The sequence below is a fragment of the Phascolarctos cinereus genome, unplaced genomic scaffold (assembly GCF_003287225.1).
Source record: "Phascolarctos cinereus isolate Bilbo 61053 unplaced genomic scaffold, phaCin_HiC Scaffold_3;HRSCAF=262, whole genome shotgun sequence".
Classification (NCBI taxonomy): domain Eukaryota; kingdom Metazoa; phylum Chordata; class Mammalia; order Diprotodontia; family Phascolarctidae; genus Phascolarctos; species Phascolarctos cinereus.
The window spans coordinates 224,078,012-224,092,038 of record NW_027555736.1 but is presented as its reverse complement, the minus strand read 5'-3'; the positions used below and the strand labels follow the sequence as shown (position 1 = coordinate 224,092,038).

At 43.5% G+C, this 14,027-nt stretch overlaps 1 protein-coding gene across 4 annotated transcripts in view; it reads right to left on the bottom strand.

Annotated features, from left to right (window-relative positions):
- Window positions 1-14,027, bottom strand: part of ISM2 (isthmin 2) — a 32,045-nt gene that overhangs the window by 4,490 nt on the left and 13,528 nt on the right. For 3 of the 4 annotated variants that reach the window (XR_013485434.1, XR_013485435.1, XM_020986169.2), the window contains exons 2-5: window positions 9,606-9,854; window positions 4,861-5,212; window positions 3,052-3,192; window positions 2,524-2,601 (exon numbers count right to left, since the gene is read on the bottom strand). Coding sequence is in view for 2 of the 4 variants with exons in the window: in XM_020986169.2 (XP_020841828.1) it covers window positions 2,524-2,601; window positions 3,052-3,192; window positions 4,861-5,212; window positions 9,606-9,854 (820 nt within the window). In the remaining 2 variants the exon portion in view is untranslated. The remainder of the gene's footprint in view (window positions 1-2,523; window positions 2,602-3,051; window positions 3,193-4,860; window positions 5,213-9,605; window positions 9,855-14,027) is intronic. The other variant, XM_078151454.1, reaches the window with a different exon arrangement.

Genomic DNA, 14,027 nt, shown 5'->3' with positions numbered 1-14,027 from the left:
TGGGGCAAGGTCAGTAGGAAACACTCCTTTCTCCCTACCCTGCTCGTCAAACTCCTATTCAGGAGGAAGGGGTCCAAGGAAACCTACTGTAGCTACAGCTGGGGAGAGACTGCCCTTCCTTCTCAGGACCACCATGGCAATGTGGTCCTCTCGGGGAACCACAGAATTCCAGAGATGGCAAAGACCTCCAGAGGTTATCTAGTACAGTTCACTTTACCTGGAGCACGTGCTATCACCACAGTCAAGCAGCCCATGCTTGAACACTTCCAACATCAGGGGGCACATTAACTTGCAGGTATGTTCCATTTCATTTTGGAAGGGAGACCAGATTTGGTGCCTGAGCTGGGAGCTTCATATATACCATCTCGGACATACATCTTAGGGAGTGTCCCTGGAAAAGGGTAACCTGGGAGAGAAGGTGCCATATCCCACACAGACAGGCATTAAAAGAGCTAAGGTTCAGTCTTATTTTGGCCACTCTTTAGTTTTGTGATACAGATAAAATCTCTGCAGCTTAGTCTCCTAATTTGCCAAATGGGACCTGACCCTGTTGACCTCACCACTGAATTGGGATTAAATAGATGAGAGGATTGTAGAGCTGGGGCCGTGAGGGACCTCAGAGGTCATCTAATGCAACCCTCTCATTTTACAGATGAGGAAACTAAGGGCCCAGCACAGGTAGAAAGCATCAGAGGCAGGTTTTGAGCCCAAATTCTTCATTCTCAAAGAGGACCAATGGTATTAGCAGGATGATGTATTGACTTACAAGTGGATTTAAGTGAGGCAGAGCTATGCTAAGTCATTAGCCTCACTCTCTCCTGCAGAGTCATCAGAGTCCAGTGGCAAGACATAGGTCGGGATGACTGGTGATAGCCCAGGATGCAGTGGGAGACCTTGGCCTTTTTAAGCTAAGATCTTTCTCAGGTCTCAGTTTGTCTGAAGCAATGCCCATTCAATAGTTAAAGGCCAGGTAAGAACTGAGGCATAAGATGGTATAGTTTGCCTAAATAAAAGAATCCATCTGGGAGGGGAAGACCCTCAGAATTTTTCACTTTGAAAAGTATGAAGTATGGCAATGCTACGACTACCTCACTATCCTTGTAATTCAGTGTCCTGTCCTTTTTTTTTTTTTAACTAAGTCAAGACACAAAAAGGTCATACATTTGAAATACGCTGACGATATCTGTTAGCAGGCAGTACTATCTCCCCACCTCTCAAGTCATTATTCATTGTTCCCCAAGTTCAAGGCAAGAATGACCTTGCCCCTCTGATCCAATGAGGAGGAAACTGAGGGCCTCAGAGGATCAGCTCGGTCCCCTCATCCCCTTTCCCTGATCACACTGAATTCCATTAGGCATCCCAAAGCGACCAACTGGGTAGGAAACGTGGTGGTTAGCCTGGGACTCCTAGTTCTTTCGTCAAGGGAAGAAAATCCTTGCTAAAATGAGAGAGCTGCATGGCTCAGAAAGACAAGGATGACCATACTTACTGTTAATCAGGGTTGCTCTAGATCAATGGACTACCTGAAAAGCAACTGTGTTTGCTCACTGATACAGAAGGGCTCAAGTACAGGCTGTCACATGACAGATGACTCATGCTTCTGGCAAGAAGTTGGACCAGATGACCTTTAAGCTCAAAGAATCAGAGATTTTAGAGCTGGAATGGTCCTCAGACGCTACCTGGTTTAAAGCTCCTAGTTTACAGGAGGAAACAGGCATAGAGGATTTAAAAGATTTGTCCAAAAGGACAGCTAAGAAGTCTGAGGGAGGATGTGGACCCCTATTTGCCTTCTCCCAAGTCCAGGGCCCCATCCACTATCCCACGCTGTCTCTGGAGAGGTGAGGGGCAATATTGTTGTTCAGTCATGTCTGACTCTTTGTGACACTGTATAGGGTTTTCTTGGCAAAGATACTAGAGTGGTTTGCCATTTCCTTCTCCAATGAATTAAGGAAAGAGATTAAGTGACTTGCCCAGGGTCATGTAACTAGTGAATGTTAGAGGCTGGATTTGAATTCAGGTCTTCTTGACTTCAGGTCCAGTGCTGTACCCACTGAATCATCTAGTTTGTCTCCAAATTGCAATGTAGCGTAGTGTAAAGAACACTAGACCTAGGATGTCATGGGTCTGGTTTCAAATCCTGACTCTGATACCTGATAGCTATGTGACCTTGACCAAGTCATGTAACTTCTCTGTGCCTCAGTTCCCTCATCTATAAAGCAGTGATAATGATACTTGCATGCCTGCCTCAGAGGGGTATTGTGAATAAAATGTTTAAACTTTAAAATGCTATATAAATGTGAATTATTTCCTCTCTTCCCAGACTGGGAAGAAATACAACTGCATGGGTCTTTGTGACCAGCCCAAGCCTTCCTTATCAGAGGATTGCTACGTTATTATTTGATTGCAGAGAGAGATTTCTTATCCATGTGAAGTTTCACAGTCGATGATTCTATCCCTATCCCTCCACTCCCTGCCCCATCATCACCCCAATTCCTCAAGCTCAAGGCCAAACTCTGTACTGACCTGAGCCAAGCATTTGGGTGTCGTTGTGTACTTCAGGCATCCAATCCTTACTGGGAAAGCCTGTCTTACTTTCTGTTCCTTTAATAAGAATGAAAATCAGTGCAAAGCAGCGACCCCTCCCCTCCCCAAGTTCCACCAAACTTTCAAGCCCTTAACCCTATTCCTCAACATTGAAGACCCAATGGGTTGAAGAGGTAGACTTTGGGACTGGAGGTAGGAGATAGACAACACTGAAACTACACCTGGAGGGTAATAAAAAGCCAGTGGATCATCTCACTAGCTAGGTAGGATCCTTTGTTATCTCCACAGGTCATTGGGAAGGTCCAATGGGAGCCAAGCTAAGCCTAGGAATTCTTGAGCCATGGGACTGTATTCCTTGTTCTCCTCCAATACATCCTCACCACCCCACCCCCAAGCCTAATACCCTACTTACTGCCATGTAAACATAGGACACCCAATCCCCTAGGGCATTTAGCCTAAATGCTCATCCACGCTAGCTCTACCCTTTTACACGGCTCACACTCTCACCAGGGCATTGAGGCAATTCACACATTCGAGACTCTGTGGCTGTGCAGGCGTAGCCACAGGAGCGGGTCCTCTTCTGGGTACCGCTGCTACAGGTGACACTACAGGAGGACCAGGGACTCCATTCTTCTTCCATCTCATAATCTGGGAGCAGAGAAATGAGAATCTGATAGACAACAGTTGAGATGAGGGGTGGTCTAGGTAAGCAGCTACTTAGGAAATAACAAGAGCAGGAATGGGGAAGGGGTGGTGTAAGGGGGAACACTTTGGGGTATTTTAAAAAATAAATGCACAGATTCTTAATGCCAGAAAATTCTATTCTCCATGGTATGTAGGTATTTTATTCTGTGATAAGCTGTATGTGCTACAGTAAAGATTTGAGACCCTGAGTGAAGCTACATTTTTTTTTCATCATAACTGACCTGCCCACAAATGCATCTTGGCTGGGGTCCACCAGATGTCTTGCCCCAGCTCTCTTGTGAGATCCCTACCTTGCTGATAACTCCAACTGAGCTGAAGTCGGGAGTTGTACCTGGTGTAACCCCAGCACCTGGCACATATAGTGGTGGGTGCCTAATAAATGCTTATTGGTTGACTGACGTTTCTAAATTCACCTGTTAGATTAATTAGGTGAATTTGAGGGTCTAGGAAATTGTCCTGCTTACCAGCTCAGAGATCAGATTTCATTGGTCATATATGGACTCCACAGACTGTAAACTTCTTAAGAGCAGGAATTATTATTTTTTCTTTGTATCTTCAGCACCTAGCACAGTGCCTGGTAGAGGGGGCATTTAATAAATGCTTGTTTACTAATTGATTCTGGTCCTACCTTTGCCAGTGACTTCACAGCCTTGAACAAAACACTCCCTCTGGAGAGGAAGCTCACCACCAGAAGGTCAGCCAACAGTTGAAGTTTTTTTTAGCCTTTGCAGCTCTTAAAGAAAGAGGCCATCTCTGATTCCAGTTGCCTCCTACCCCATTCATGGTGTAGTGTAGTGGGGTCAAACCTGAATTGAAACAGTGTCACTAAACCATACATAAGGATCCTTACAGGCACATATTGATTTAGTTTTTAAATGTAATTTTTAAGTTTTATTGTATTTTTATTTCTTTTGTTAGATATTTCCCAATTATGTTTTAATTTGGTTTGGGCCCCACTTGGAAGCATTGTGGGCCATGTGCAGTCCTTGGGTCCAGTGTTTGACACCTCTGGTGTTGCGGATAGAAAGCAGGTCTCAAAGCTGGGAAGATCTGGGATGAAGCCCCACCTCTGACACATATGGCTGTGTGACCCTGGTCAAGTCATTTAACCTTTCAATACCCTAGGTAATTCTCTAAGACTATAAGTTGCAGAGAAGGTTCCAGGGCTGACCTGCATTGGTAGTGGGAGTTATTTCACCCAGTCCTTGATATCGGTTAAATCACTGGTCTGTTCCCTATCTCTAATTCTTAATACTATCTCCTATGGCACAAAGGTCTTTTGATATGACTTGGTGGAAAGATTGTAGAACTAAAGCTGGAAGTGGCTTCAGGGTTCATCCAAGTCCAATTCTCTCATTTTACAAATGAGGAAACCGAGGCCAAGACAGGTTAAGTGACTTGCCTAAGGCCACATAGATCATAAGTTCAGGGAAAATCAAGAATCATTTAATCAAATGAATTATTATTATTATTTTATGCCCAATCCACAAAAAGAGTGATCTCTCCAAGTCTGTCTTTTCCCTGTGATATTCTGCTTTCTCTCTTGGACCCTTCTTCCCCTCCTGGAATGTCCCAAGGTGGCATACAATCCTTGGTGTACCATCTACTCACCATAGTTGTATTTCTCCATGAAATCCCAGGTCTTCGGTGTTGGCCACCTCTGATTCCAATTGCTTCCCACTCCACTCAGCATGGGCTCTTCCTCTTCCTCTTCTTCCTCCTCATATTCTGCGGCATAGTCTTCCTCACTGTCCTCCTTTCCCTCTTCCTCTTTGAGGGCTTTTCCCTCTGGCTGGGGCCCAGATCCTCCCTCCTCACCCTCTGTGTAGCCCCAGAACAGAGGCCAGAAGAGTTCTTTGGCAGGGAGCCAGCTGGGGGAGCCCAAGGACCAGTAATCACTGGTTTCTGTCAACAAGTCCATCTCCATTTCAGCCTGCAGGTCATCTACCACCTCAATGGTCACCTGGGTGGGGGGGATGCCAGGTTGGGCAGTCAGGGAGATCTCAGCAGCAAAACTGCCACTTCTGTCCACAACAATAGTAATGGTATAGTACTTTACAGTTTACAAAATACTTTCAAACACAGAATCTCATTTTTACCTCACAGTGACCCTAAAAGGCTGGCAAGACACCTGCAGGATCACAGATTTTAATCTTAGAATATCATCTAGTTCAGGGCTTCTTAAACGTTTTCCACTCCGGATCCCTTTTCACATGTTGACACTGTATTTTGGCTTTGTGTGGCCTGAGGGCATGCACAGCACAAAGTGGGCATGCTGCCCGTTCAGAACCAAAGGCTGCAGCAAAGCTGCACGAGGCAACATGGACAAGTGTTGCCAGAAACACCTTGGATTCATTACTCATTTGATTTTTAATTAGTTTTTGGTCATTGCGTGTTCAGAAAACTTTTGTTGTTGCCAATTTTTTTGAGACCTTATGAGGTTGCGACCCACAGTTTAAGAATCACCGATCTAATTCAACCCTCTCATTTTCTATATGAGGAATCTGAAGCCAAGAGAGTGGATTGCCTAGAACTATGCCGGGAACACTTCTTTCCTGTATCTTTTTAAGTTTGTTTGTTTGTTTTACAGTGATTCCCTGTCTCCTTCAGGATCAAATACAAAATCTTGTTTGGCATTCAAAGTCCTTCATAACCTAGCCCTTTCCTACCTTTCCAGTTTTCTTGCACGTTACTCCCCACTACATATTCTCCCATGCAGTGACACTGGCCTCCTGGCTGTTCCATGAACAATACACTCCATCTCTTAGCTCTGGGCATTTCTCTGGCCATCCCTCATGCCTGGAATGCTCTCCCTCCTCCACTCCACCTACTGACCTCCCTGGCTTCCTTGAAGTCCCAAGTAAAATCACATCTTTTACAGGAAGACTTTTCCAACCCTTCTTAACTTCAGTGCCTTCCCTCTTTAATTATTTCCTATATATCCTGTATATAATTTGTTTGCATGTTGTCTTTCTTCTCCATTAGATTGTGAGCTTCTGGAGGGCAGGAGCTATCTTTTATCTTTCTTTGTACCCTCAGAGCTTAGCACAGTGCCTAACACATAGTTATGAGCTTAATAAATGTTTTTTGATTGAATGATCTGTGATTTCTCTGGTGTAGAGTCCTCTGAATGAAGAAACTCCTACAACTAGAAACAGACAACTTTTATGACTCAGAGTCTTTGAGAGTTACCTAGTCAGAGGTGAGATTTGAACCTAACTCACCCAGACTCCAGGGTCAACTCTATCTACTATGCCATGCTGCCTCTCTGCCTGGCACAGAGTAGGAAATTAATAAATGCTTATTGATCAATTGCTCAAGCTCTTACGGGTAGTAAGTGGCAAACAGATTTTGAACTTGCTTCTTCTGCCTCCAAAACTGGCATTCTTTCTACTTTAGCAACTTGCCTTCCTCACAACAATTGCGGTGAAGAGACAAGGAGGGAATTGCTATATTAATGTGATATTATCAATTAAGGTGATATTATTATTACCCCTCCTGGAGAATGGTGCTGTTTCTGATGTATTCAGGCCATGGCAAGGAGTTACCAGTGTTGGAATACTCCTAAGCACAGTTAGCCTCACTTTCTTCTTGGACGCTCACTGCAAAATGAATGTGTCCAGGCTTGGACACCTACTAGCTATGTGCCTGTGGAAAAGTCACATAATTTCATGGTTCCCTCATCTGTAAAATGCAGGATAATAGCACCAGAGTTGTTGTGAGGATCCCAATTAGCTTGGATAATGAATCCTGGGAAGTGGTTGTATTATTTGAATTTTCACTGCATATTTCACTGCATTGGACTGAAACCAATGACCATATTTTTACATAATTATAAATTTGAATAGTGTGAATTCCACAACATCTGACCACTTCACGGGACTGTTATTTGCACTACTTGGAACCTAGCTGTCATAGCTGTAAAATACTACGTAAATGCTAATTTTTATTGACTATTATTATGATAATACCTGTACTGCCTACCTTGACAGAACAGCTCTTTATAAACCGCAAAGTGCTAGGCAAACATGATCTGATATTATTGTCCCCATTTGTAAAATTTATAAAACGGGGAAATTGAGGTTCATAGTTAACCCTTAACTAAGATCACATGGCTAGTTGGTAGTTGAGCCAAGACTAGGACCCAGGCATCCTGAACTAAGCCCAGTACTCTTTCATCTTACCTCCCTCCTCTCAGTCCCCTCAAGAGGGAGCAAGGGACAGAGAAGAGGGAATGAATAGAAGGTTCTCTTTTAACCTTTAAAGGCTGGGGGGGGGTGCTCTCAGCCCCAACCCCTATGGTTTGGGAAATAATGAATCTTCCTAGGGCAAATGGAGAAGAGATTACCTCAGTTTTTCATCTGTTGGGAGCACTGTCCAGGATAAAGGCCAACAGAGTCTAACTGAAATAGCCTCAGTCTGGGAGACAGCTGGGGTTTTAGTTACAACTCTGCCACTAACAAACTGTGTGACCTAGAGAAAAACATTACTCCTCTGGGCCAACATTTCCTTCTCTGCAAAATAGAGATTCTAATACTGCCTGCTCTTTCTCTATTATGGGGCATGACTATGAAGGAAAAATGAGACCCCAGGACTTTAAGGACCTCAGAGACCATCTGGTTGAACCTGCTCATTTTATAAATAACAAACTGAAGCCTTAGAGAGGGTAAGTAGCTGGGAAAGCCAGGATTCAAACACAGGCTTCTAACTTCAGCCCTGGTGCTCTTTCCACTTACAATGCTAAAAAAGGCTTATAAAAATAATAGACAGTGATAATATTATGCTATGATTCTGTATAATATGACATATTTATAACAGATACGCATGCTACAAAATATAATTACAATTATATGTGGTTATATATTAGAATATAACAATTATAGTATAGGATAATCCAACATAATGATATTAAATATATATTATATTATATTATATTACATTGTATCATATTATATCATATCATTATATCATATCATTATATTTTAATATCACATTACATTACGTTGTGTGACTTTTGTCCACCATTTCTAGAAGCACTGATCAAAGAGTTGAAATTTGGAAGGAACTTTAGAGATTCTACCCCTTTCATCTTAACTCCATGGATAACTTAAACCCATAGATACTGGTGCTTCTGGGGTTTTCAGGTCACGGTTAAGAATTACCAAAATTAGAATCTACCTTATCTAAGCCACTCTCCCCGTGATGGGTTCCTCCCTATGCCAAGCTCTAGCTGACCCAGAAAGAGCTGAATGCCCAAGCTACATTCCCTCAACCCTTCTCCCTATCTCTATCCTTGCCAGCTGTGCTGAGTTGGGGCTATGGGGAAACAAAGTCTGCATTCTTCTCTATACAGCCTGCATTGGAATTCCACATTTCTGACCCCCAATTTCAACCAAGGTTGGACACTGCCTCTCTGAAGGAAAAGAAGAATTTGAACCTGTCTGGACCTCCATGGGACTGGATGAGCCAAGGATTCCCAAGGTACTCTATTCCTATGTGCAGTCTTCCCTACTTCTGGCAATAAATAGGAGACAGAAAGCACTTTGGTATAAAAGAGACAGATGGCCAAAACTGTTGAGTTCCTAAGTTTTCCCTGTTTGAGGAACAAACTACAATTTCAAGTATTTATAGTTTGAGGCAGAGCTAGGTAGTAACATGAGTACTGGATTTGAAGTCAGGAGACCTGGGTTTCAGTCTTGGGTCCAATAGTTGCTAGTTTTGTGACCCTGGGGAAGTCAATTAACCTCTCTGAGCCTCAATCTCCTCAGCTTTAGAGTGGGGATAATAAAGATTGTATTACCTATCTCATAAGAGTGTCATGAAGAAAACCTTTTACAAAACTTAAAGCATTACATGTATGTGAATTACTATGAAGTTCTTTATAGCCCTGAACAGAACTCATTTGCATGGGATGGAAGGGGAGAGGACTGTTGCCTCCATGTCTAGAAGTACTGATCATAAGGGTGAAATTTGGAAAGAACTTTAAAGATTCCACCCCCTTCATCTTAATGCCATCATCCTCCAAAGGTAGCTATTTGAATGATGACACCTGGAGCCAAAAGATCATAGGATTATTGACCTACAGTTGGAAGGGACTTAGAGGTCATGTAGTTCAAGCCCTTTGTTAGACAGATGAAGACACTGAGGCCCTCGGAAGTGAAGGGACTAGCCCAAGGTTGCACAGATAGTAGAGGACAGTCAGGATTCAAGATCTGGAGTCATGGCCCCTAATTCCAAACCCAGGGCTCCTTGCACTTGACCATACTGCCTCCCAAATAAGTTTAGTCTCTCCCTTACTCCACCCCACTCCCTTAGACCTCCACTCCATTCTCTGACCCACCTTCCCAGACACTCACCTGGATGTTGGGGTTTGGGGCACTGAGATCTACGTCAGCCAATCCTGGAAGGCTCTGCAGTTCCAATAGGAAGGGAGAAGCTTCCTGTGTAGTAGGAGGTTCACCATCCTTCAGGACTTGATGGGTTGGGGTCACTGGCTGGGATATGCCACGGCGCTTATGACGTCGTAGCCCAGCTTGGTTCCTGGTCTGGAAGGACAATGGCATTTTCTTCTGCTGGGGTAACATGGCACCAGGTGAGGTAGAAACCTGAGGGAATAAAGAGGTGGCCAGGAACAAGATCAAGGACCCCTCCTAGAGAGCAGAGGTGTTAATAAAGTCAATGGTGGCTGATTCAAGTGGTGATGAAAGCACTAGATCTGGAATAAGGATGCCTAAATTCTAATCCCAGCCCCTACTACTAACTCGTTAAATGATCTTGGGTAGTTTCTGTAATGGCTTAAGCCTCATTTTCTCCTTATATAATGTGGGGATCTGTTGTATCTACTTTGAAAAATTCTGGGAAGGATTAAATCAAACAATGAATGTGAAAGGGCTCTGAAAATTGTAAGGAGCTATATTAATGAAAGGTATAATGGTAATTTTCAGAATTCACTCATCAAATGCTTACTTATATACTATTTTATATATATATATATATATATATATATATATATATATATATATATATGCCATTGTGGGGAAGGGAAAAGGGAAAATGATACTGCCCTGACCTCAAGGTGCCATTCTAATCTCGGTAGTAAATTCTCCGATCCAGTAGATACACACAGTGCTTTGGCATACAGTAGAAACTCAACAAATGTTTAACAAACCAATCAGTCAGCTGCAGAATATTTAGTCTGGAAAGGGAGTTTAAGAGATCATCTAGTCTAACACAGATGAAGAAAGTAAGGTCCAAAGAGATTGAGAGAGTTGCTCAGGGTCATACAGTAGCACAGCCACAACTAGAACCCAGGCATATTGCTCCCTGCCCTTTGCACTACACCTTGCTGTTATCACCATTTATTTCTTCCAATAGATAACAGCCAATTTGGTCCTCTCCCTTCCCACTAGGAGTCCTCAGAGCCCTTGAGGAAAAGGATTTGAGAAAGGGTACAAGGAGACAGGATGCCTAAGTAGTTATTGGTCCTACTCACTGCGTGATCCTTAGCATCCCCACCTTCCCAAACACTACCACCCGCATCACCAGAGTGAGCTGCACATTGCTGATGCTCAGCTCACTGTGGCTGCTGGACGTTTGAAGCAGAAGGAACTGAATCCAAGAGCTTTAGCTTGTGGGGCAAGGAGAGTAGTTATGGGAAGAAACGAGCCGGGTTAGGAACTTCTCATTTCTTCTCCCTTTCTTTGGAACATTTATCCTATCCCATCTCTCTCTTCCCTCCTCCAACCCCATCTTGTCTCTCTCCATTCCTATCCGTCTCCTCCTGTCCCACTACCATTCTACCCCCACAGCCTCCACCCCATCCTCTTTGCCCCACAGATCACATCTCTTTCTTTCCCATCACATCCCATCTTTCTCTAGCCCTCCCACACCAATCCCATATCTCTTCTCCTTAAACCCTAGCCCATCTCTCTTCTCTTCTCCATTCCCCAATTCTCTCTCTCCTTCTACATCTCCATCCCATCTTTTTTTCTCTTTCCTATATCTTCATCCTATCTTTCTCCTCTCCCACATACCACAGAAGCATGAAATCTCATAGTTGGAAGGGACCCCTGAGCCATCTAGTCCAACCAGTACTCAGCATCAGAAAAGAATCTTAGCTAGTTTCTTTTGAACTTTCCACAGTTTCTGATGTTGTCTTCTTCATAATTTCTGATATTGTCCCACCAACACACACCCCAGTCCTGTCCCTATCTCCCCACATACATGCCACCCTCCTTTGCTGTTTCAAGATGCTTATCTATCCCTCGGACTAGCTTCAAGGCATTTCTATCCAGAAACTTCACAGGGGGTCAACATAAATAACAATAGCTAGCAATTCTCAATTGATCCTCACAATAACCCTATGAGGTAGGTGCTGATATGATCCTGTTTTGCACACGAGGAAAGTGAGACAGAGAGATCAAATGACTTGCTCAGAGTCACATTAGTAAGTGACTAGGGTAGGATTCAAAATCAGGTCTTCCTGACTTCAAGTGTAGCACTGTAGCCAGTGTGCTACCTAGCTCCCTCAAAATGACATGATAATGATAGAGTTTAGCAGAGAAGATAAATAACTCCATGAAGTTTTGTGTGACCCTCATCACCTTATGTCTGGACTATTATAATAACCTTGCTGATAGGTCTGTCTACCTCAAGTCTCTCTCCACTTCAATACACCCTCTATTCAGCCATCAAAGTGATTTTCTTAAAGCACATGTCTGACCATGTCACCCCTTCCTCCCTTACTCAATAGACTTCAATGGCTCCCTATCACCTCCAAAGATGCAAAGGTGAAATAGATAGGCCTTCGCAACAGATTGCATGGGGAGGGAATGTATGTGATAGTGAGCAATTCAGGATGACTTCTAGGTTGCAAGACTGAGGGACTGGGAGGATGATGTTGCCTTCTACAGTTATAGGGATGGTAGGAGAGGGGGAGAATTTAGGGGGAAAGATAATGAGTTGGGGATTTGGGCATATTGAGTGTAAGATGTCTACCGGATATCCAGTTTAAGATGTCTGAAAGGCCTTTGGACATGTAAGATTGGAGGTCAGCAGGCACTTTGACACAGGATAAGCAGATTTGAGAATCATCAGCATAGAGATGGAAATTAAACACCAGGGAACTGATAGATCACCAATGAAGAGCGGAGGGCTCAGGACTGAACCATGAGGGTCACCTATGGTGAGAGGGTATAATCTGGAAGAGGATCCTGAAAAGGAGATAGAGAAGGAATCACCAGATGCCTTCTTTTTTTGGGGGGGGCTAGGAAATGGGGTTAGGTGACTTGCCCAGGGTCACATGGGCTAGTAAGTGTTATGTGTCTGAGGCTGGATTTGAACTCAGGTCCTCCTGACTCCAGGGACTGCACCACCTAGCTTTCCCAATCAGATTGCCTTCTGTCACTCTCTCTTTCTCCATCCTGTCTCAGATGAAGAAGTGGTCCTTTCTTGGTGGTCCTTTCTTGTCAACGGCCTATTCACCTACATGTAGAAGTGATCCCATTCCATCTTGTCTTTTCCAGCAGATTGTCCTCTCTATCCCTACTCCTTCACTATCTTCAGTCTCTCCTTGTATCCTGCCTACTTCCCTACTACCTACAACCATGCCTGTATCTCTCTTATCCTCAAAAAATGCTCACTCGATCCATCTGTCCTTGATAGCTGTTATTCAATATCTCTCCTCCATTTTGTGGCTACACTCATTGAGAAGGTTGTCTACAATAGGTGCCATTATTTCCTTTCCACTCACACTCATTGTTCAGGTCATGCCTGTTAATGCTAAGTGTTTCTGAGGGCTATGTCCTGGGCCCTCTTCTCTTCTCCCTGTACATTATTTATCTTGGTGATGTCCTCAGTTTCCATGGATTCAATTATCCTCTTTATGCTGATGATTCTCAGATCTACTCTCTCCTAATCTCTGAGTTCATATCTTCAATTAACTATTGGACATCTTGAAGTGGATGTCCCATAGACATCTTAAACTTAATATGTTCCAAAGCTGAATTTGTTACTTCTCCCAAAATCCTTCTTTCTTCCAAACTTTCCTATCCCTTTCAAAGGAACCACCATCCTCCCAGTTGCCTAGGCTTACACAATGCCATTCTTGATTCCTCATGCCCTCTACCCAGCCCCATATCAATTTTATTGCTGAGTTCTATTGATTTCCCCATTTCCTTCTCTCTTGCAACAATGCCATTACCTTAATCCAGGCCCTTATCACATCATACCAGAATCACTGCAATAGCCTGCTGGTTGTTCTGCCTGCCTCAAGTCTTTCCCCTTTTCAGGCCATCTTCCACTCAGCTATCAAATTGATCTTCTTAAAGTACAGATCTAATTATGTCACCCAAACTTACATAAATAAACTCCAATATCTATTACTTCCGGGATCGGTAAATTCTCTATTTGGCATTCAAACCCCTGTGACATGGCTCTCACCTGCCTTTCCAGTCTTATTCACCCTACCACATACTCTGTGATCCACTGACCAGTGCTGTTCCTCATACAAGACACTCCATATCCTAACTCTATGCATTTTTGCTGGCTCTTCCCAGTGCCTGGAATTCTCTCCCTCCTCATTTCCACCTCTTAGCTTTCCTGGCTTCCTTCAAGTCTCAGCTAAAATCTCACCTTTTATAAGAAGCCTTTCCTGATTCCCCTTAATGCTAGCACTTTCTGCTATCTCTGGTCTATCCTGTGTATATTTTGTTTGTACATAGTTGTTTACGTGTTGTCTCTCCCATTAGACTGTGAGGTCCTTGAGAGTAAGGGAGTGT